General features: G+C 43.5%; 2 protein-coding genes across 2 annotated transcripts; one reads left to right on the top strand and one right to left on the bottom strand.

Moving 5' to 3' along the window:
- The first annotated feature begins 207 nt into the window (after positions 1–207).
- cog4 (component of oligomeric golgi complex 4) lies at positions 208–10,173 on the top strand. The gene is made up of 19 exons (XM_035420048.1): positions 208–375; positions 669–751; positions 866–980; positions 1,158–1,332; positions 1,782–1,975; positions 2,209–2,314; positions 2,504–2,661; positions 3,186–3,244; positions 3,450–3,583; positions 4,607–4,725; positions 5,160–5,326; positions 5,608–5,779; positions 6,270–6,332; positions 6,541–6,660; positions 6,762–6,854; positions 7,093–7,176; positions 7,739–7,840; positions 8,045–8,173; positions 9,691–10,173. Exons 1-19 carry the CDS (start codon positions 238–240, stop codon positions 9,823–9,825), a joined length of 2,346 nt encoding a protein of 781 aa, XP_035275939.1. The 5' UTR covers positions 208–237; the 3' UTR covers positions 9,826–10,173.
- Positions 10,134–23,017, bottom strand: LOC118228496 (stimulated by retinoic acid gene 6 protein-like). The gene is made up of 19 exons (XM_035420049.1): positions 22,765–23,017; positions 22,626–22,668; positions 21,862–21,923; positions 20,439–20,530; positions 19,633–19,775; positions 19,282–19,402; positions 18,868–18,953; positions 18,228–18,349; positions 17,302–17,378; positions 16,305–16,413; positions 15,734–15,797; positions 15,370–15,454; positions 15,085–15,160; positions 14,907–14,955; positions 14,677–14,779; positions 12,821–12,943; positions 12,448–12,614; positions 11,742–11,882; positions 10,134–11,282 (listed from the first exon to the last, which is right to left on the bottom strand). Exons 3-19 carry the CDS (start codon positions 21,919–21,921, stop codon positions 11,143–11,145), a joined length of 1,758 nt encoding a protein of 585 aa, XP_035275940.1. The 5' UTR covers positions 21,922–21,923; positions 22,626–22,668; positions 22,765–23,017; the 3' UTR covers positions 10,134–11,142.
- Positions 23,018–24,283: the final 1,266 nt, after the last annotated feature.

Genomic DNA, 24,283 nt, shown 5'->3' with positions numbered 1-24,283 from the left:
TTTTGAAATCTACAGAAATTCAAAAAATATTCGTGTTGTAATTAAAATATTGTCTACATATTTTGACATGTATATTCGAATCTTGTTTTTTAAAAAGCCAACTATCTAGGTAATCATTATACGACATGTTTTACGCGTATGGTCTTTGTACCAAGACGGCGCATACCAAACGACACGGGTCTACAAAAAAAAAAAAAAATGCGGAAGTGACGCGTTTTCTGTTTATGTGGGGAAAAGATGTCGGAAACCAACTCGTCTGTGGCGATGAAACGGAGTGCCTCGGCGGGTTCCTCCGCTGTCAGCATTGACACTATCGAAAGCCTTACTGAGCTGGATGAGCTGGAGCGGGTGTACCAGCAGCTATGCGAAGAGGAGGTGAGAATGGATGGATAGGGGCAAAGAAGAAATTGGAGGTGTTGGTGTCCTATTTCGGTGGGGCTCCTGACAGTACTGAATCAGGACGGCTGTATCTGGTCAAACTTATTCAAATCTTGGCAGCGAAATGATTCTATAATAAATTAAATGTAATTAATATATAATCTAATATGCACACTGCAACCATTCGTTGGATTTCTGCTATTGATTTAAGAGTATTGCAGTGCTATTGTCTTACATGGGTGGCAAATAGATATTTAACCGTTGCGATTTGCTACGTTCTCCTCTTACAGAAGCTGGTGGACTCGGAGCTTGAGGGGCTGGTTAGTCAACGCGGCAACATAGAGACCAAGATGCTCGCTCTGCAGAGGATGGGGTGAGCCTCATAGTTGAGACAGACAAGTGATGTTTAAACTTCTTATAAACTACATATCTGCCCATTCCTGTCCCATTCCTCTCCTCTGTTTCACATAGCAACTTGTACTTTCAGGCCCAACCTGCAGTTGATTGAGGGAGACGCGAGCCAGCTGTCTGGCATGATCACCTTCACCTGCAGCCTTGCCGAAAATGTCAGCAGCAAAGTGCGACAGCTGGACCTGGCAAAGGTACAGCCCACCCATCGACACCCTGTTTGCAAACAGCATATGAAGATGTCTCCATCTGCCATGTGCTGCCACAGTCAAGCGGACATTACACACATTCACAGCATTGGCTGTGGCCACTTTTTCTAAGCACTGCTATCCTGACCCTTCAATCTCTGCTGCTTGTTGCAATCCCTGCAGAACCGGCTGTACCAGGCGATTCAGCGGGCCGATGACATCCTGGACCTGAAGTTCTGCACAGACGGGGTCCAGACTGCTCTGCGCAACGAGGACTACGAGCAGGCGGCGGCCCACGTGCACCGCTACCTGTCCCTGGATCAGTCTGTCATTGAGCTGAGCCGGCAGGGCGGAGAGAGTAAGGGCCTGGCTCAAAGGGGCTGGATTCATTCGGCACTTATAGCCCTGACAACCCACTTAGAGGATGGTAGTTCAGGGATGTCAGTAACTCGTTTGATTTGAGCGATGATGTGTAGGTTGCTTCCCCTGATTTAACTGATCTAATTAGTTGAATTAACTGTGTAAATTTTGACTAATATGCTTTCCAAGGTAGGCTTCAGAAAATTATTTGTTTTGGGTACACATGCATGATTTCAGTTGGAATTATTTGTCATTATTATCATGTATAAGTGTCAAAACTAACTCAATGTCTGGGCTGAATCATTTTGAGCCATTTATGACTTATTAAGGTGGCCTGCAAGGCTCAAAATTGCAGGTGCATGTGATTAACTGATTCTATAACAAGTTTTAGGTTATTGACTTACCCTGGTTTGTACTTCATAGTTAGCGGCTGTTATTTCTCATCAGGCAGTGCGGTGGACGCTAGCTTGGCTCTCCTGCAGGAGGCTGAGCAGAAGCTGAAGGCCCTGGTGAAGGAGCGCCTGGATCAGGCCATCGCTGATGGAGACCTCGCCCAGGTGGAGAGGTTCTTCAAGATCTTTCCCCTGCTGGGCCTCCATGACCAGGGCCTGGCCCGCTTTGCCCAGTACCTCTGCACCCAGGTAGGTCTGACACTGTTAGATTGGGTTTGATTAATTGGTTACATTTAAAAATGTTTGTAAGCTGTTCTTAATTTGAAGAAATGTAATGGCTTTTTAAATATGACTCATAAATCGAATCTAACCGATTTACAGTACAACTTTGACCCATGTAGTTTTTTCCCCCCAGTACATATGGTTTCAAATATTTCAAAAACTCTCTCCCTCTCCCTCTCCCTGTCTCTCTCTTCTCTCAGTTGGCCAGTAAGTCAGAGGAGAACCTGATCCTGGCAGTAGGTGGTGAGCTGGGTGAACGTAGGGCAGCTCTCATCTTTGCCGACACCTTGACACTACTGCTGGAGGGTGAGATTCCGTGCACATGTGCATGTGTGCATCATGTGTGTTTTTACAATCTTTTCTGGGGTAGGAAATTGTACTAAAATTTGTTATTCCTCATAAGAACCAAAGAGGAAAAATTAACATAATGTGTGTACCCATTTGTTTTTTGTGCGTGCATCCATGCGTGTGTGTGTGTGTGTGTGTGTGTGTCAGGTATAGCACGGATCGTGGAGACCCATCAGCCCATTGTGGAGACTTACTATGGCCCTGGCCGTCTCTACACCCTGATCAAACACCTGCAGGTGGAGTGTGACCGGCAGGCTGAGAAAGTGGTGGATAAATTCATCCGTCAGAGGGACTACCAGAACAAGGTGTGTGTGTGTGCGCGTGTGTGTGTGCGCGTGTGTGCGTGATGTCTTCTCCACTGTGCTACCTCTGGTCACTTAATCCCTTTCATGAATTTTAAAACCTCTTATAAAATTGGCCTTTAGTCTCCATTTGGTAAACCTGAAGGGATTAGGTATATTTAGTCTTTCCTCATTAATTCAATTTGGATATATTGTAATTTTGTTCCTCCCATAAAGTAATATCCCTATCAAGATAATTTATGTAAATGAGGAAAAGCAGAGGTCCCAGCACTGATGCTTATGGGACTCCATTTCCCACAGTACTTTTCTGAAATACAGGCTTGTTTTTGATTAATGTTATGGATACTAATGTGCACTGTAACACCAATAACTTGGTTTGTTTCTCTTTTAGAGTTTTTGAGCTTGTATCAGCTGCTCAGAGTAACAAGTAAAAAAAATGAGTGGTCTCTCTCACTCTTGCTCTCTCTCTCAACCTCTCTCTGTTTCTCTCTTTCTTTCCCTACCTTCTGTCCTCCCTCCCCCTGCAGTTTCAGATTGTCCAAAGCAGTATGATGAGAAGTGTGCCCACAGAAAAGATGGAGCCCAGGTCAGTGTACACTTGCCCTGGAGGGAATTTTATTGCGCCCTCCCCGCTCCTCTGTGAAATTAGATTTAAAAATCCTGTGGGCTGTGACTGACCACAGTTCGGTCTCTGAGGGTTAAATAGGAACATTCTATGAGGTGAAACTGACCTCAGGTCAGTCCGTTCCCTCTGTGAGGGTTAGGCATGCTAATGGGGGTTGTGTGTTTAGGGAGCTGGACCCCGTGCTGCTGGAGGTCGCTGTGATGAACGCCCGGGCGGAGCTTTACCTGCGCTTCCTGCGCCGACGCATCACCGCCGACTTCGAGGTCGGGGACGCCACCGCTCCCAAGGCCACCGCACAGGGTGTGTGTGTGTGTGTGTGTGTGTGTGTGTGTGTTTGGGTTACAATAGGTGTGTACAGTAAGCAGCCTATGGACAATATATAGGGGAGAGAACATAGACTGAAATAGATAATTGTCCTTTGTGATAAATGAGCTTACTAAAGATCATGTGGAGCAGAGATCTCAAACTCCAAACTTGGAGAGCTGCAGTGTCTGCATGTTTTTGATGTTTTCTCGCAATCAACAGCCATTTTAGGCCTTGAAATCACAGTACGTGAACTCTTTAGCCAATAAGACTCTTAAATTAAGCTCTTAAGTAACGAAATGCATGAGAAACACTGACACTGCTACCCTCCAGGATTTGAGTTTGAGATGCCTGATGGAGAGAATTGGATTGTAGAGGATTCTGGAGTTCTGTCAAGAGTCTTAAAGGCATCACCCACCAGAAGCAGATTCCCTTTTGAATTTAACTATGTCCATTGTACTACAGCAGTCCATTTGCGCATTAAACATACATAATTTTCACTGTAACAAAGAAATGGAGTTACATCACATATTTTCTATTATTAAAATAGGCAAAAGTATCTTGACCAACTCTAGATCTAATTGTAAAAACAGTCAGTTGGTCTGGTGACCCTTAAGCTGGTGAGTTCCTTAATCATACAGAACTGTAAAAAACAAATTTGGCATAATCGTCTTATTATTGTTTTGAGGACTGTGTGACAGTGCTGTGTAACTGTTTCTATGGTGACTACAGTTTGGTTGTGTCTCTGTGTGGTGACTCTGCCATGTGACTGTGTCCCTGGTGACTTTAGTGTAATTGGTTCTGTATGTGGTGACTGTACATTGAAACTGCATCTGTGTTTTCGCTGCACTGTTTGACTGTGTCTCCGTGCGATGACTGCGCAATGTGACTGTCTATAGTGACTTTGTTCTCTGGCTGTGTATTGCTGGTGACTGCACTGTAGCGACTGTGCAGGGTGTCTGTGGTTGTGAAGGGCCTGTGATGACCACGGTGTGACTGTGTCTCTCTGTGTTGGAGCAGAGCACCAGCAGAGCATGGAAAAGCTGCTGAAGCACTGCCTCCTGAGCCGAACCATGCAGGAGCTGATCGGGTACTACATCCCCATGGAGGAGTACTACATGAGAGAGAGCGTCAACAAGGTGCACAGCATGCAGCGTCTACACATCACATACTACATCTACGTACTGTAACACATGATATACTACATCTCCATGACACGTCATATACTAGATCTACACATAATACATCACATACTACATCTATACATAACACACCAAATACTACATCGACACAACACTCTACATAATACATCCACCTGACACAACACATACTAAGTATCTACAACACATCACATACTAACTACATCTGCATACTACATTTAAGTAACACATCACATACTACATCTACATAACGGTTTGCATACTACATCTACATAACACATCACATACTAACTACATCTGCATAACAAGTTGCATACTTCATCTACATAACACATCACATACTAACTATATCTGCATAACAAGTTGCATACTTCATCTACATAACACATCACATACATACTCGTGTTCCTCAGGCCGTTGCCATGGACACGTTTGAGAAGGGTCAGCTGACCTCCAGCATGGTGGACGACTGCTTTTACATTGTGAAGAAGTGCATCAGCAGGGCTCTGTCCAGCTCCAGCATCGACTGCCTCTGCGCAATGATCAACCATGCCACCTCCGTGCTGGAGTCCGATTTCAGGTACGCCTGTCCCCTCCAGGGTGCATCTGTCTTCCTTCAAAAATCTCTGCATATGCAGCCTTCTGGTCTTTCATTTTAATATGTGGCATTTCCAGTTTTTCCCACATCTGTGTATTTTGGCTACACCCCTGTTCCATTCTCACCCCCACAGCCACCCCTGTTTTCGTTGGGACTCTGCACTTTAACCCATCCAGTGCTTCATTCCAGGTGTTAACCGCAGCTACCCTGTGTTTCACTCTTTTCCCACCGCTCCCTTGCTGCTATACCTTTGACGGCCACAGGGAGGTGCTGTGCAATAAGCTTCGGCAGGGTTTCCCGGCGACCACGCTGCAGGACATCCAGCGGGGCGTGAGCAGCGCCGTCAGCCTGATGCAGAGCAGCCTGCAGCAGGGCAAGTTCAACACCATGGCCATGGGCATCGAGAGCGCCGAGGACGCCAAGGCCTCCTTCCTGGTGGGTCCCCTCGTTCCTGCACACATGGAGCCGCACACAGACTCGCTTCCATGCACACTGATCGTCATATACACCAGCCCTGTGAACTCTGACCTTGATACAGTTTGCTTATACAGCCTCAGTCCGATACCCACTAACCCCTGTACACTCCAGTACACAACGATAACATTATCTTCCTGACAATTCCACAAACTGGACTAAATTTGGCGGCAGTGTAGTATAATGGGTAAGGAACTGGTCTTGTAATATGAAGGTCACAAGTTCGAGTCCCAGGTAGGACACTGCAGTTGTACGCTTGAGCAAGGTACCTAACCTGCATTGCTTCAGTATACAGTATGTCCAGCTGTATAAATGGACGCAATGTAAATGCTATGTAAAAATTGTAAGTCGCTCTGGATAAGAGCGTCTGCTAAATGCCTGTAATGTAATGGAAAAGGGCCATGCTAAAATGTATTAGTAGATGACTTCCCCCTCTTTCTCTGTTTCTCAGGTGACACTGAATAATGTGGAAGTGTGCAGTGAGAACATCATCACCCTAAAAAAGAACCTGGAGGTGAGGCTACGCCATACCAAGTGATCTATTTCTGTTTGTGCACGTTCTATTTGTGGGCGCTAACGTATTCCCTGCTCGTGGGGAGCTCCTGCTTCCCGTGCAAAGGGTGACGACACCGCCGTCCTGTTCCCTATCCGTCTTCATCAGCCCTGGTAATTCCCGCAGGGATTCTGTGGATTAAATACCTCTGCCTGTCCTTGTCCCTCAGAATGACTGTGCCAAGCTGTTCAGCCAGGGCTTTGGCTCGGGGGAACAGGCACAGGCCAAGATTGACAGCTGTCTGGCAGACCTGGTGAGCACGTCCAGCAAGTTCAAGGATCTCCTGCAGGTGAGCGCCCATGTGACTGCCTGTCTGTCTGCCAGCTGGCGTAATACAATATCAGCTGTGTCTTAATATTGAATCGCTGTGTGCGTGTGGGCTTGTTACAGGAGGGGCTGACAGAACTGAACAACACCGCCATCAAACCACAGGTCAAGCCCTGGATTAGCAACTTCTTGTCTATATCGCACAACATTGAGGAGGTAAGTACAAACACACACTCTCACACACACACACAGAAACGTACTCCCGCACATTCATATTTACTGTCATTTCTTACATCTTCGCAGTGCAGACTGAAAAGCAGTGCTTGCTAAATACTATATACATTCTGGGAAGGATTGGAAAAGTCTGGCAGCTTCTGATCGATGAGGCGGCCCTTAAACCTCCCCAAAACTTTGTTGGGGAACTGAGAGCCCCTTTCCTGTTTGTGTGCCGCAGGATGAGTTTAACGAGTACGAGGCTAACGACCCGTGGGTGCAGCAGTTCATCGTCAACCTGGAGCAGCTGATGGCCGAATTCAAGGTAGGCGTGTCAGAGTGGACACACAGAGCAGACTCCACCCACTGACAGGCACCGTTGCTGTGGTTCCTAAGGCAATATGTGCATATGTGATTGCTTCAAATGGAAGGCCTTGCTGTCAGCTTCTATCTGATGCATTGCCTAATCCCCAAAATTGATCAGTTGTTTTTTGTGGTACAGTAGCTGACTAATGAATGACTCCGACCATTTTTCAGAAAGCTTGACCAACATAGCAACAACAACCAAGTGTGGGCGGGGTGTGGGATCACTCAATTACATACACATTTAAACCAGGAGAAGTTTATAATAATAGCCCTAGAGTCTGAAAGTTTGATACCCAGATGGGCTAACCTCTCAACACTAAAGTGAAGTTCCATCTATACAAATGGATAAGAAAGTCAGTTTAGATGTAGTGTCCTGTGTCTTGTCTAGGTGTAGTATACGTAACTCATTTCCAAGATGTAGAAAAAACATTTGTTAATACATGTGAGAAACGGTTATGGATAAAGGGTGCCTGCCTACCAGAGTAGATATGAGTACAATGGTATTATCATGTTCACTGTAGGCCGGACTCTCCCCAGTCATCTACGACACCCTGACCAGCCTGATGACCAGTCTGATCTCCTTGGAGATGGAGAAGGCGGTGCTAAAATGCACCTTCAGCAGGGTAAGGAGGGGAGGGGCTCAGCGACGTGTCAGGGGCTACTATGCAACGAAACGATGTTGCGCACTTGCTGAGGAGATGACCCGCATTGGTAGTGGCAGAAGTGCGGTTTTCCACTTAGAAGTCCTTGGAGATCCGGGAAACGTGTTGCTCAAGTGCAGCCCACCCTACAGGCAAAGTAATTGCGCTGTGTCTCTTCCTTCCCAGCTGGGGGGGCTGCAGTTTGATAAAGAGCTTCGCTCTCTGGTGGCCTACCTGACCACCGTCACCACCTGGACCATCAGAGACAAGTTCGCCCGGCTCACACAGATGGCCACCATTCTCAACCTGGAGAGGGTGAGCACCCCCCCCCCCCCCCTTGTCTTTTGTCCTCTCCTCTCCTTCTCCCACAATGCCCTATCTCCTTCCATCTTCATCTCTTCATCCATTTTTCTCTGTCATTTTCGGTAAAGGGTGTGATTTTTCAGACCCTTAATGTCTGTGGGGTCTCTAGGATTTGGCTCTATTGTTGAAAAACATCTCCTGCCATCAGCGATCAAAAGCTTGACTTTGATATGCGCTTGTGAAATTCCCAAGTCCTCTACCTGTTATGGTCTGAAACATCAGCACTTCCTGATGAATCCGGAAACATCCCATCCCTGACAGTCCCTTCTGAATCTCCTCAGCGCTCTCACCCTCTGTCAGTCTCTTCACTTCACATCTGAAACCCGGCCTGACTAATTGCTCTCAAAATGGAACATGACTCGGTTCTTTCAACCTAATACTTAACCCTCGGATTAATTTTTAAATAGCTCTGTGGGTTTTTTTCTCTTTTTTTCAATTTTTGAATCCTCTGACATTTGAAGCACCCGTTTAATCTTGTACTATGCTTTTCTTTTTTTACTCTGAAGTTTTAATGTTTTCAATGTTTCCAGCCCAGGGACTGTAGATGAAAATTAGCTTTGCGGCTAATACTGGTACAGCTAATGATTCATGCATGGTACCTGCTAAATAAATAACTATATATGAGATACTCTGGACCTGCACGCTGCAAGTTTATAGCAAGGGGACAGGGGATTTCATCTGTGTTCACTCACTAGCAGGTGTAATCCAGCTCAAGTTATTGTGTCACACAGTCATGAAGAAGCTGATGACTGTTTGGAAGTGTGATCTGATCTGGGCCAGCTTCAGTATTGCACACTGCTAGTGCTGGACCGGGTCAAACCCAGCTGTGGGAAACCATGTCTGACTGTCTCTCGCAAGGTCCCTTCTCAGCCTTGGTCCTGGAGGGCACTTTTGGGTGCTGGTTTTCCTTCCAAACTATCTCATGTTTTATTAAGGTTCCAAAATTTAGTCCGCAACAGATTTTAACTGGATGCAGATTGGGCTCAATTACAATTTTCTTTGTCGTTGAACTCTTTGTTTTCTTAAATGACAGTGAGCAGTTAGAACCCCACACTTTCAGCATGTGGAACTTCACTACTTTCATCTGTAGATCTGTCAGTCAGCCAGTACAAAATGTGACCCCTTTTCAAGTGGAATAATTTGCCACAGCGTATTGCAAGACATTTAATGCATCAGTTGTCTGTGAACTAAAATGTCCTTAAATAAGCCCTTAAATAAATGTGGACTATTGTAACATGAATATGCTGTTAAGAGGGTAAACCATCTCTCCTCAGACAAAATGTCTAATTTAAAAACTATTAACTGCTCTTTATACTTTGTGAATTGCAGTTAAGGTTGGAATACAAGGGCCATACACAGGGGCTCTTCCAGGACCAGGGATGAGAACCGCTGTTTAAGGCCGTTGAAGCAGGAAGACATGGGTGTTAATAATCCGGATTGTTCTCTGTGTGTTTGCGTATCACGTTCAGGTGACAGAGATTTTGGATTACTGGGGTCCCAATTCCGGCCCCCTGACCTGGCGCCTGACCCCTGCGGAGGTCCGGCAGGTGCTGGCGCTCAGAATCGACTTCCGCAGCGAGGACATCAAGAGACTGCGGCTATAGCCTTCGACCCTTCGAGGGTGTGCACAAGCCATTGGCAGAAGGGTGGGGGAGGGTTTGAATGTCTCACAAAATGGTGGTGGGATTTCCACTGTACTGGAAACGACTGCTGGTCCTCCGGAAGAAATGGAATTGTAACGGCTCTTGGCCCCTGCTGGACTTATCTGGTATTGCAGGGACTAACAACACAAGAACGTTACTGAAACCAATCATGGAGGAGCCTTGAGTCATGTGACTGTCAAAGAATCATGTGAAATGTGAAATGGAAGCAGTGAGATTTAATGTATAAAAAACAATACATATGTTGGAAAAACCTTATAAAAATTTTTTATTAAAATATTTTGAAAAACAGTTCAAAACTGAAGCAGGACTTCTAATTTTATAAAGAAACAATGGGTGTTCTTGTTTTCGCGCACCAAAACTTCACCTCACCAATCAGAACTACCCGTGAACACGCCACAAGACAAACAAGCAATATGGAGAAGACAGAGCAGGGAATTTCTGTCACTATCAAACATATTTATAAGCAGAACCAAAGAATTGGTTTCTTATGAAAGCACCAGTGTGGCTGGTTTGGAACGGCAGTTTGAATACCAAGTCTGTAATTTACTTATGAGACTGTCTCACTGGAAAAAACGATGTTGCGTGTTCCAATGCCTCATAAAAACAGCTGTATTTTCACATGGGTCTCACCATTTTTCCCCGGAAAGGTACATCGAGCATGCCCAATAGTATGCAATGTTCTTAAGGACAGATCTCAAACTCCAGTCTTGGGCAGCCAAAGTATATGCTAGTTTTTTGGTACGCAGTACTTAAGCACTTTGAGTCACTGATTGCCATTCACACCTTGTTTACAAAAAATGGCTGCCGATTGGAAACCACAAAATCCTGGCAGGCACTGCTGCCACCCTGAACTGGAGTTTTTGATCCCTGCTTTAATGACTACTGTTTGCAGGCAACACACACAAACACATGCCAGGCCTAATTCACTAAAATTGTAAACTACTACTAAACGGGGTGCTCACACACAAAGAGCTGCTGACAGAAGCAGACTGGGGGCGGAACTGAACAAGAATAGCGTGAGATCCCTGTTCTCGAAGAAAGGGCAGAGAGCAAGTCATTCTGCTCAGGTTCACTGATCTTTACAGCATGTGGATGGGCTGACACTGGGGGAAAGGTGAAGGGAATCAGCCATGCAGTAGAGATCTGTGAAACCTGTGGCCAACGACCACCCGAAGCAGGAATACCAAAATGGGCAAGAAGGAGCTACTAGTTCTAGAAGTTTCCAAAGGAGTGCAGGAGTACGACGCAGGCGACTACTCAGGGCTCCAGCATGATCATCGCTGCGGGCGGGGCAGTGGGTGTGACGGGCAGGACGACCCCCTGCCTGCGGACTACCACCAGGCCCGGGTTTCTGAGCAGGGTGTAGGCCAGCCACCACCTGCGCCTGGCTCCAGCCGCTGGAGGAGAGAGAGAGAGCCACAGATACGTACAAGCATGAATTACCTTTGCATTCAACACCAGAGCCAGGCAAATGTGCTTTATGTTGCTGGAATCAGAAAGACATTTCTAAGACATTTCCGGCTTCCACCTGCTCATCGAGGTCAAGATCATGATTCACATTCACGTTCCCGAGAGACTCAAGGAAGGAGCAACCAACCACACACCTCCAAGACCTCAATGCTAAACAAACTAGTTTGTAACATAGTTCAGAACAACCTGTACTAAAACAATTAGAAGAAATAAAGTATATGGGCAACCTATGTATCGGGTCTGCAGCCAACAAGCACTTCCTGTATACCTGAAGTTTGGCTACAAGTGTGATCATTCCCAGCGGGTCAACAGTTTACAGATTTAAGGGCAGTTTGTAAAGCTGGTTGAAAAACAGCATTTGTGTTGTATTGGATGAGATGGCCCACCTGTCCTTGCAGTTGTGCGCAATTTGGTGTTCACCCCAGGGTCGGGCTGGCTGGACTGCACCAGGAGGTGACAGAAGTTGAGAGCGGTTGGGTTGGTGTGAGCGGAATCCACCATCAGCACCGATACCCAGGTCAAATACGCTGCAACGACAGTACACTGCTCATAGGGGGCATGCTCACACACAAAGGCAGGCAGGCAGGCACTGTCAATATTTAATACAGCATCTCAAACTCAAATCCTGGAGTCTAAAAACGAGATTTCTGTGTTTCTGCGCTTGTGCGAAATTTAAATAAACGCACTTAAGTGAACACTTCCAAGGCCTAAATTGGCTGCTGACTGAGATGAAACCAAAAGAAATCTGAAGAGTTTGTAGACAAGGGAATTTGAAACTCCTGCTTTAATGATAATATTGGCCCATGCGTAGTCGCATGTAATAACAAACTACTGCAGAAAGGGGGCACTGACGCACACTTATCTTTTACAATGCATTCATTTTAGCTGCCCCCAAGCACCCATTTAACCTGTGCCAAACATTAAGCAAAACATGTCACATATTTTCTTATACTTCGGAACTTACAATCCTGTAGGCATACTTGTTTCTTTAAAATTAGGTTACATGGCAGTAAACACTAGGGTGGTTTTTGCTACTTCTTCTTCTATTCTTATTGTTTGTGTGAGAGATGGGGGAGAAGGTGGGCTGCTTACCAGTGTCCAGCAGGCCCCCCTGGTTAGATGGGTTGGTGGTCGAGTCAATCCGGGCCAGGTTCAGGCCACCCAGTACGATTCTGATCAACAACTGGGCAGCAAATTCAATCGCACCCTTAATCATGAAGAAGGACAGGGTGAAGTAGCGAGCGTTCTCCAGGGCTTGGCTGCAGGAGAGAAAGAAAGGGGGGGGGGGGGATGAGAAGAGTCAAAGAGTAAGAGAAAGAGGCAGACAGGGATGGGGGACAGAAACAAGTGAGAATATGTAGATGTTCCCTGTCTGCCTTTTAACATGGAAAATGGTCCTGGTTAAACGGATGAAAGAGGGTCCCCTGAAACGGCCCCTGAATGTCGCTGCCTTGGCGACACATACGTGTTTTTAAAGGCGAGGGGCTTCTGAGTGTCGTTGGGGTCCAGTTTGTCCTGGAGGAAGAAACGACGCACTACAAGCCTCCTCAGAAGGAAGGCCATGAGCAGGATCGGGAGAGCGGCCAACCTGAGGAGATGAACAACATCGGGAGTAAAGAAAAGCACAAACGCTCCCTCAAAAAGAGGAATGAAAGACATCTTGCATCACATTAAACTAGCATCAGGAGCCTGAAGTACACATATTTCATTCCAAAGTTTGGAGATACCACAAATTACCAGTGACTGACATCATAGTGCGAGTATGTAGAAAAGTCTAGATTTTTTTCATACAAGTCTGTGATTGGCAGAACAGTGTCTGGTATCTCTAGTATACTGTAACACCTAAAATGTTTCCTTTATTCTGATGGACCACTGCAAGTGCTGGTTTTGTTTCTCTCTTGGTTCAGTAAATTAACATTGATTGAAGTACTTGAATGCTGAATTTGTCTTTTCTTGACAATTATCAGCTTGCAATTCACTTTGTGGAGGAAATGCTTTGTTTGAGGTACGTCTATGCTGTCAAAAACACATAATTTAAGGCAGAGCTCAATTTCTTCCTCTCAGATTTGTAATGTAGATTACATTCGGTGAAACTGACAAGAATGAATACATTTCTGACGATTACTTGTCATAAGGGTGAAAACAAAAACGAAGCATTAAACTTAATCAAGTGAGACAATCATTCTTAACCCATTGCAGCAGCAGGTGTTAAGAAGAATAAGAATACATTTGTTTCACATACTTGCAAAGGTGTTAAACTGAGTAAATGTTATTCCTCTAAATACATCTATGACAGGATTTTAAACAAAATTTAGTTTTAGAAAGTGCACCTTTATGAAAGCTTAAATTGTTTTCTTCTGAAGTTTACATGTAACTTGATTATAAGGTTTTCAAAGAATTAACTTTCTTTTATTACCGGTGCTCTCATCTGCTAGTTGTTTGCCGTCAAATTTGGGCAGGAAATAATAAATAGTTTAATGTAAAATGCATAGACTTCGGTAATAGTGTTTTTCTTCAAGTGATTCAAAAGATGTTTGCATTCAATAACTAGACTGGCACTTTTGCTTGTGTTGTTTTACAATATTTAATATATATGACAAAAATGTAGACATTTCAGCTACTTGTCCTTCTTTAATGTCGTACGAATCAAACTGATGTGGGTTTGCAGACAGAACATCTGATTGTTATTTCTTTTTTCATAGTCCTAGGTGCATATCACACATCTGAAAGTGACTTTTTTTTAAAATACAAACAACTATATTTTTGTTCCTGAGTAAAGACTTATTCTGAAATCATTATTCAGACTTTTGTGTCCAGTTAAACAGTCCGAATAATTTGTCCCACTTCCTTTGAATACAGTGGCTGCTATAAATATTCTAGATTCCCTATCAGTATTATTAGTCAATTGATATGATCAATTTTGGTAATTATCCCTTATATTATTATACATTTCCTATCAGTATTATCAATCAATAGATATGATCAATTTGGGTAATTATCACTAATATTATTATACATTGGTCTAAAGACATCTGGCTTTTATAATCTAAAATTAAAATAATGAGTAATCCTGTTCAAGGATACAACAGCAGTGTCCCATTCAAGATTTAAACTGGCAAACCTTTTGGTTTCAAGTCTACACCACAACACCACCTACATGGACTGAATCCAAACAAAAGTGGACTAAGCGGGTGGATGGCTACATGCAATGCATGGATCAGATTAGATGTGGCTCCTGTAGGTTATTGGTTCGAATCCCAGCTGGGATGATGAGCTGTTATATATGATTTGAGTAAATAAAAAGAAGGGAAGTAAACTTACAGTATGTATGCAAACTCTTTGAAGAAAATCAGCGTCCCCACCACAAAAGGAAAGATGATTAAAAAAGCTACCACAGAGATAAACACAGACAAAATCTGCATTCCTGTGGGGGGAAAAAAACAGAAGAATAACTCCAGCAACAGAAATTATGAATAGGAAAAAAGCGGTTGTTTTTGAGACTGGGCGGGGCAAACAGTAAAATGGAGCTAAATCCTTAGCGCTGTACCCACCCAAGCAGATGAAGGTCAACTGCAACCCGATGTATGACATGCTCCTCGCCTGGAGACGATACAAAAAGAAAGCAAAGCTGCATGTTCATTCATATTATCGGTACGCAGATCTAAATGCGAGGACGTAATGTAATGTAATGTAATGTAATGGGACGGTACGCGCAGAGTGTTCTCTCACCACGGCAACATCTGTTGCTGGGAGCTTTCGCGGCAGGTCGGCCCGGTCTCCTTTGTACAGTCTCCTCATCTGGACCCTGGCGAGAGTGAGCAACAGCTGTGACGGCTCGTGTGCACACGCGTGTGAGGTCACGTGAGCGCAGCGGTGAGAGGGAGATATGCAATATTTTTTTCCCGCGAGTGAAGGAGAACCGTGAACGAGCGCGTGTGGTCGCGTGCGCGAGAGTGAGGTTGCTGTGAAAATGTGTGTCGTGTACGTGTGTCCGCACGCACTTGCACAGCCTACCTGTACTGCACCATAATTCGACAGATGTGAATGATGATGGCCAAGACAGTGAAGGCGGTGATAAGTCCGTATATCACTGCAAACTCTACAGGGGCATAAATGTAATACTGTAATACTGTACAATACTTCAGCTAAAAAAACAGGGATTCACACACATGACTGATAAATGACTGATCACAACAACTTCCATCAAAAGCCATAATAAAACAGCCTCCACACAACAGCCTCCACAACAACTGCTCCGCACAGACTGCGGAACTGCCTTCTGCCCAAATGTGCTGACAGAACGGTGGAGAAGAAAGTAAACATGACCATGCTGACCACACTGACCGCGTTGACCATATCGGTTTTGTAAAACACTCACCTGTAAAATCTCTGTATGCAGTCATTGCCATTAATTTATCAGCAATTCTTTCTGCAAATGCAATCTGCAAAAGAAGGTGTCCAAACATCAAGATAAGGCCCCATGCATTTCATCTGACTCATTCAGCAGAGAGGAGCAAAATGAGAAAGATGAACCTCAAAAACTCTCTCCCCCTGTTCAGGGGAGGACGGACGAACGTGCTCTCTCTTCCCGAAACACGTGCTGTCACAGTGCTGCTTCTCTCCACACCAGGGTCTGCGAGCTGAGCTCATACCGTATGAGCGGAGGAAGATATTGCATGCAGGGCTTAAGGAGCCAGGGTGTGGGTGGCTGATTGAACAGCGGGGGGCGCTGGTAAAGCCATGAAGCACTGTCCTTCCGGCCAAGTGAATCCCTTCTTCCCTAGGTAATGCTACAGTCATTATAATACCCTCTTGGGCTGCTAGCCAGTTAGCACTGGCTCGTATCAGATTTGATTACGACGTTTTTTAGCGTAGGAGTATGTGTAGGGCCCACTCAGAGGTAGATAAGCGTGTGGAGTTTACGTGCTCATGTCCATGATCACACTCACCCTGTAGACCCCAGTGAGGGCCATTGCCACCATAATGAGCATTCGGGCTGGAAAACGGAAACAAGCATCCCACTTGTACAGACGTCTCTGAAACCAGTTCTTCTTCCCACTACAGGCAGGGGGCGACCAAGAGTCACAGTTCACATGAGTAAAATGCAAAACCCAAACATGAAGTCTATATTTTATACTGTATTATGCAGTAGCCTTGTGTATGTGTATGCCTGGTGAAAGCCTGCAATACAGTTCATGTAGTGATGAGCTCCCTCACTTTTTCAAAGGAACCAATATTTTTAAACTATTCAGATCAACTTAGTGTGTTCACATCAGATGGGTCTGGGTTCTAAGACTTGAAATAAACATACACAAGCGCACACACACACTCAAACACACACACACACACACACGGGAACACACACGCACAGACACACACACTCAAACACATACACACATACACACGGGAGCACACCCACACCCACTCAAACACACATACACACACACACACACACACACACACACACACACGGGAACACAACCACACAGACACACACACTCAAACACACACACACACACATACACACACACACGGGAACACACCCACACACACACACACACACACACACACACACACACACCCACACACACACACACACACACCCACACCCACACAGACACACACACTCAAGCACACACACACACAGACACACACACTCAAGCACACACACACATACACATACACACGGGAACACACCCACACACACTCACACACTCAAGCACACACCCACACACACACATACACATGGGAGCACACCCACACACACACACACACACACTCAAACACACATACACATACACACGGGAACACACCCACACACACACTCACACACACACACACACACACACACACACACACACACACACACACAGACACACACATACACACGGGAACACACCCACACAGACACACACACACACACACACACACAGGTATAGAACTCACGGAGGCTCTGGGACCTTGGGACGCAGCAGGCGTTTCACATACTCCGTATGGTGCGCCAGAGCGATGGGCCTGCCTTCCTGCAACACAGACCAGATATTTACTCCCTGACCCAGAACACCCGGCACACTAAGAAAACATTTCAGTTGCTGGACAGAGTTGGTGGGACAGAACCGCGGGCGCGAAGCGGACTGAGAACGACATTTCTGTTCCTGTTGTTACATTTACGCGAGCCAACTGTGGGCGTGTTTGCGCTGGTGGATTCATTTTCAGCGCTTGCCTTCCCGCCAGAACTCTGTGTGTGACCCACAGGGCTAACCGTAAAATGTTCTTCATGAAATTGCAGCATGAACGTGGCCAGACGGCCACTTCCTCAACACTGAACCCAGATGGAAAAAAATACTATGCATACTTGATATAAACTTTGATTATACTTGGGGTATTCTTATGTATAATACTTAAGCACTGCTTCCAGTATGCTTCAGCATACACATGGGTAGGCCACAACTCATTTATCATAAATCTCTTTTTTTTAAGACATTTTTTTAAAACATCTGTTACTTTTGCTGCTTATACAGGCACAGAAGCAGATTTATTGACGTTGATCATTGGTTAACATTAGAAAGGAAATATATCTAGAACTCCTGGTCTGCCTGTCTCAGTCAGTACCTGAGTGACCAGAAACTTTTAGAAAAGAGCTGGATCAAAGTTTGTTTTTCCGTCAACAGCACACAGAAAAATGCTTAATTGTTCCTGACCAAAATCACTGAGAACATTTCAGGCCAACTGAGTACACAAGCGAAAGGATGTTTCAGTTCTGTCAAGCCTTTTACAGTCATTTGGGGTTTGATTCTGCAGATGTGGTGCCTGGATGGTGAGGAGGCTGAGGACAGAAGCAGTGAGGGTCAGGGAAGGGCAGGGCAGGGTACCTCCTCCTGTGGCTGTCCTCTCTGCCTGAGGAGCATCAGTTTGAAGAAGAAGAAGATGAAGTACAGGACAAGTAAGGCCGTGCACAGCAGAGAGGGGAGTATGTGGTACCACCTCATTCTCCCTGAGGGAGGGGTCAGGAGAGAGAGAGAGTTCAGCCAACACCAGAAGATGGTGGAGAAAATGACAATACAAACAAATTTTATTATGCAAGTCAGTGGAGAACTGCATCTGTCAATTGTCTGCAGACTGTAGTCTGTCAGGGTCCTTACTAGACATTCATATTAACAGAATAATCCTAATATATTAATATTATATCAGTATTCAAGCTGCACACAAGCATTAAGCAAGATAATGATCTTGAAACTTATCCAGTCTATTCTCTTGGTTGTGAAAGAAATGTGACGACGAGCAAATTCAATAAAATTACTCAATCCAGCAAGGTAAATTCAACAAATGTCAAACCTGTTTCATGAATATACATGAGGAAGCCGCCACCAATGAATTATGCTGTGATTACGGACTGTACAATACCCTTAACAATGTGCATAAAGATCCTTCATTGAAATCTTCTGTTTTTTTCTCTTTTTTCAGGGGGGGGGGGGCATTCATGAAAATTTGACACGCTCAGCTAAGACCTACTATTGTCATTCCCCTGGAATGAAAATGGGAAAACAGCCCTCTGATCAGGAGGGCTAGAAACAGTCATCACAATCTGATAGATAAACCTGTGAATGAGAACCAGCTGTTAGCAAAGAAAATGGCCACTGATGAGTTTCAAAGTGAATGTGCTGTAGCCAATAGCAAGTAGCTGGAGGGGCCAGTAGAGTGACTGTGGATGCCCTTACAGAAATGGAATCTGCTGCAATATCTTATAAATACTGACTACTTTTTCGAAAGAAATGAATGGAACAAAGAAGTGCAGTATATTACAATACCGGCAACTGGCAATAATTTGCATATTTTGTGATATACTGTTGCAACATACTGATGATATATTTACTGACTATATTTTCATATATATTCCGATCCTATTAGGGTAGGTGTGGTACTCGCCAGGCCAGGGTATAGACAAAGCCCAGCAGGTTTGCAAGGGCACTGTTCTCCTGAGTGAGGCATGTGAAGATAGGGTAGTGTACCACTGATATTTCCAGGGCAGAGAGGACTTGTATCAAACCTTAAAGACGGACATACAGAGAGGAAGAGAGACAATTACCCATAATTTGACACAAATACCCAGATATGGCACGATACCGATTGTAATCGTATTTCTGTGATATTGCAATTACCAATTTGCATTTGCATTAACTCATAACAGGTATAAGAACTTGTTCCTGAAAATTTGGCACAATTTTGTCAACATTTTGGTTCTCTACAAAATATTCAGTACACAAGTGCGTTCCATACCTATGATCCACAGGGGGACCTCATAATAAAGGCAGTCGACTGCTTCTGGTCCAATCAGCCTCTCCAGGAACATGCTGAAGAGGGCTCCAAAGGCTACAGCAAAGCTCCATCGATCACTGTGGGTGCTGAGGAGCTTCAGAGGCCTATATATAAATACATTTTTTAAATATATACATATACATATACACTGCATTTATACGATTTTTTGGTATTTTTGGGGGGCATACAGCCTCCACAGACATCTGGACATTTTACTGAAGAAATTTAGTTATAATTAATAATTAACTGGCATGTAGGGTTGATATTTTAGAAGAATTCCAAGAATGTTAAGGCTATTTTTCTCGAGGGTACAACAGCAGTGCAACACCACCTTACATGCAATAATAACAACAACAACAACAACAATAATAATAGTAATAATTATATTATTATTATTATTATTATTATTATTATTATTATTGTTGTTGTTATTATTGTTATTATTATCATTATTATCATTATTATTGTTGTTGTTGTTGTAATTATTAAAATATTTTTTCTCACACTCAAAGCTCTTTACAACAACAAAATCAACAGGTACAAATAGATATGCTAAAACAAGGCATACAGACAACAAGACCAGGTTAAAACGTAGTATATGGCTGGAGCTAACACACATAATCCAGCCGACCAATGGTGTAACGTCATCACTCACTCACTCACTCAGTCAGTCACTCAGTCACAGACATTTGCGTTTGTAGGCCTGGCCCCACTGTTGCGGTCCAGCCAAAAAAACTTCTAGAATCAAGAAGAAAAGTTTGACTCACAGTGGAAGGCTGAATCTTTGACGCAGAGGAACTGTGTGGTTGAGGGCATTCTTTCGCGTTCTCAAGAGGGAAGACAAACACGCGAACAGCACCTACCATCAAAGACATTACTTCAGCTCAGATACACTGAGTCTGAAAAGCATTCCAGATATCTCTTATCTATGAAATAAGCACACACACACACACACACACACACACACATGCCAGCTGATACACTCCACCCCCCCAAGGCTTCTCATATTTCTAACACTCTATTCACACATATTTAAAACACACTTTATTCCTTGTAATTACTTTTTATTTTTCCCCTGATGTTTGAATTGCAAGCATCATTTCCACTGCTCACCAGAATTGCTAGTTTTTGTTCCTCTTTATTTATGTGTGCTATGGTTTACCACTGCCTGCTATTTCCTCACACCTGGAACACACTTTGAATACCTATATGAGAAGCTCTGAATAATATATATATCTATATATATATATATATATATATTGCTTATTATGTTTACTAATAGTCAAACCACCACCCACAAGCCAATCTCACTCACAGTTGTTCACATGGAATATACACACAGATGTTACTCACAAACAGTATACACAGGGTGTACCAGGGCTATACACCGATCCGCCACAACATTAAAACCCACCTGCATTTTTCTGCTTTTTCTGATTTTATATTTTATTTTCTCAATTTGTAATCAAACAATTCACACATGGTCAAAGTGCAGACTCAGAGCTTTTATTAAAGGGTATTCTTATACATTTTGGTTTCACCATGTAGTAATTACAGCACTTTTTATATGTAGTCCCCCATTTCAGTGTTTTAGACAAATTAACATAATGTCAAATAAAAGAGTCATGTTTTGTATTTGGTTGCATATTCTTTGCATGCCATGACTTCCTGATGTCTGTGACCTATCAACATCATCAGAGTTTGGATATCTTATTGTCAGCTTGTCCTACAAGCGATACAAAAACTCTTTGCATTTGAATGGATATCTATGGGTTATTGGGGGGTGGGACTAGATGCCAGATGCTGATACAGTATGGAACACATGTGTTGGCTAAATGGCTTTAAGTCATCAAGGTATCAAATGAGCCTCAAACCACCGTGCTGCTGCCAGATATGCAGTAGATACTACAAGCGTTGTTTCTCCTGATTAATTTTCCTGTTGAACTCAATGGAAAAAATATTCAGGAGAAACAATGCTTGTAGTATCTACTGCATATCTGGCAGCAGCACGGTGGTTTGAGGCTGCACTTTGAGCTCATATTCATTGTTTAATTTCAACTCCAATATGCTGTGGTAGACAGCTAAAATAACAATAACTTTGTCAATGTCCAAATATTTATGGACCTGACTGTATAAGCCATCCAAACGCATGGTGATTCTGAGTGCCGGGCTTAAAGACCGCAGACTTACTGCAGGTATCAGCCAGTAGTGTAGCCCATTGAAACTCCTGCACATGCTCATTTCATCCATCCCTGTGAACCAACAACAGATGCAGACCACAATCCTTTGTTGCCATGTCAATGTACTGCATAACACTGAGCATAAATGCTCTACCCACATCCTTGAATCAAAAGACATTTTCGAAGAAAAAAAAAAAAAGCAATTTGCCACACCATGCGAACATGTTGCGTTGTATGTGGCACTAAAATCATGCCCATATTCTGCTTGTTATCTGTGATATAACTGTGCTGTTGCGGGACCTGTTCAGATCACCCACTTCATATCTATGTTCCAGCAGTCATGACCAAAATCAGCACGAGCAGCCAAGTAGCTTCTCACCCCAGCGTGTGGGAGAGCAGATAAATTATCAGAGGCTGCTGCCGTGCGTTATTGCGAGGAAACAGTTCACACATATTTCATTAGCAGGTTCACTTAATTTCCCCCAGAATATTACTGGATGATCAACAATAAGGTATAAAAATGTTGGGAAAAAGATTCATAATCCAAAATACGTATCAATTATCGATTCATTTCAAGACATTCCAAACTACAGCCAAAGCTAAGCAGCGACTTAAACTAGGAATAACATTTCAAGTGTCTGGAGTTGCGACATAGCAGAAGTACTTTGCACAAGTATTAATTTTTGGAAATATCTCTGAATAATTTATTGAAAAATGTCTCTACATGTCTCTTGAAGTTGTATTGTCTTATTGCATTTCTTATAGCTTGCTTACCTTTTAAATGATTTGTCTGGAACCATGTACAATTTCACACCACCTACAGAGGATAATGAAAACAAAGTGTAAAGTTTTTAAACACTGAAAATGTAAATTCCTTAGTAAAAGTAGCTGATTGTTGGAAGAGAGAACTTACTGTGGTATGCGATGGCGGGCTTCTTTAACTGTGTGGATGTGACTGTCGCATGTGGTTAAAGGAAACCCTCAACACCACCTTGAAACGAAAGTAAAATAGACCAGAACAGAAAAAGCAAATGAGGGGTGGGTGCCGTGGGTGAGGCACACCGATATGAGCAGCCATGGGGAGCCTCCTGAGTACCCAATGAAAGATGCTAACGAAGACAATTCATGAAAATCATTGTTTAACAAATGCTGACAAGTAACATCGTGTACAGTTTGTGTTCAAAAACTGCCCCCATGTTTGTGACAGGTATGATAGCCCGACTCCTGACCAGCAGACATTGGCCATTTCCTGTTCCCAAAAAATGGGAAACTTACACCTCTCACCAATGCAACATGACTGTGAAACTTCGGATCACATGGCTTAATTAAAAAATTATCATAAATAATAAATATAATAATTATTATAAAAAATAATCATAGTTGACTATTTGCCCTGCAAAGATGTGTACAGAATGTGGTTTCAGCTTCAGCTATTTTTCTTCTACGCCATGACCTTCACCTGAAGTACTTGATTCCTCAAACATATAATAAAGGCATTACAGACAACATGGATATCCTCATCAGCAAGACAACATGTTTAACACATGTGCTATACAGTCTGCATTGCATTGATAATATGAATAACACCGTAACACATCCAAAGATTGCGCATCCAAAATAGATAATTCAGTCCAGGTAACAAAGTCAATATGAAAAACACAATAAAAACAGAATTGTCAACACAGATACTTCGGTTTTGATAACATTAATAATGTTTAAATTATTTTGTTTATTTAATTAAAAAAGTTATCAATTACCCATATCGCCTCCATGAAATAAATGTCCCCTTAAACTTAATAACTGGTTGCACAACTCTTAGCAGCAGTAGTTGCAACTAAATGCTTCCTATTTGATATCAGTCTTTCACATCAATGTGGAGGAATTTTAGCCCACTCTTCCTTGCAGAACTGTTTAAATTGTGACAAATTGGCTGTTTTTCAACATAATTTCAGGTGCTTGCACAGCATCTCTATTGGGTTCAAGTCAGGACTTTGACTAGGCCACTCCAAAACTTTTTGTTTCTTTTCAACTATTCAGATTTCAGCTATTGGATCATTGTCTTTTTGCATAACCAAACGACCCTTCAGCTTCAGCTCACGGACAGATGACCAGACATTCTGCAAGATTTTTTTAGTACAGAGCAGAATTAATTGTTTCTTCAATAATGGTAAGTCATCCAGGTTGCAAGGCAGCAAAGCATCCCTACTCCATCATACTACGGCCACCATGTTTGACTGCTGGTATGAGGTTTTTTACTGTGAAATGCTGTATTTTCTGTATTTGCCAGACATAAAGGACACCTGTCCTGCTAAAAGTTCCACTTTTGACTCATTTATTGATAGAACATCATCCCAAAGGCTTGGGGATCATCAAGATGCTTTTGTGCAAATGTGAGATGGCCATTGATGTTTCACTTTGTTAGCAGTGGTTCC

The sequence above is a fragment of the Anguilla anguilla genome, chromosome 5, assembly GCF_013347855.1.
Source record: "Anguilla anguilla isolate fAngAng1 chromosome 5, fAngAng1.pri, whole genome shotgun sequence".
NCBI lineage: Eukaryota > Metazoa > Chordata > Actinopteri > Anguilliformes > Anguillidae > Anguilla > Anguilla anguilla.
This window is presented reverse-complemented; position numbering and strand designations above follow the sequence as displayed.

What these genes read in the sequence shown, in the direction of transcription:
- LOC118228496 (XM_035420049.1), bottom strand. Translation starts at nt 21,921, where the DNA reads ATGGATGAAATGAGCATGTGCAGGAGTTTCAATGGGCTACACTACTGG. An exon ending in ACTACTGGCTGATACCTGCA is followed by an intron (nt 20,531 to 21,861) that starts GTAAGTCTGCGG and finishes CTTTGATGGTAG; the next exon opens with GTGCTGTTCGCGTGTTTGTC. An exon ending in CAAAGATTCAGCCTTCCACT is followed by an intron (nt 19,776 to 20,438) that starts GTGAGTCAAACT and finishes ATTTATATATAG; the next exon opens with GCCTCTGAAGCTCCTCAGCA.
- cog4 (XM_035420048.1), top strand. Translation starts at nt 238, where the DNA reads ATGTCGGAAACCAACTCGTCTGTGGCGATGAAACGGAGTGCCTCGGCG. An exon ending in CTCGCTCTGCAGAGGATGGG is followed by an intron (nt 752 to 865) that starts GTGAGCCTCATA and finishes TTGTACTTTCAG; the next exon opens with GCCCAACCTGCAGTTGATTG. An exon ending in AGTTCAAGGATCTCCTGCAG is followed by an intron (nt 6,661 to 6,761) that starts GTGAGCGCCCAT and finishes GGCTTGTTACAG; the next exon opens with GAGGGGCTGACAGAACTGAA.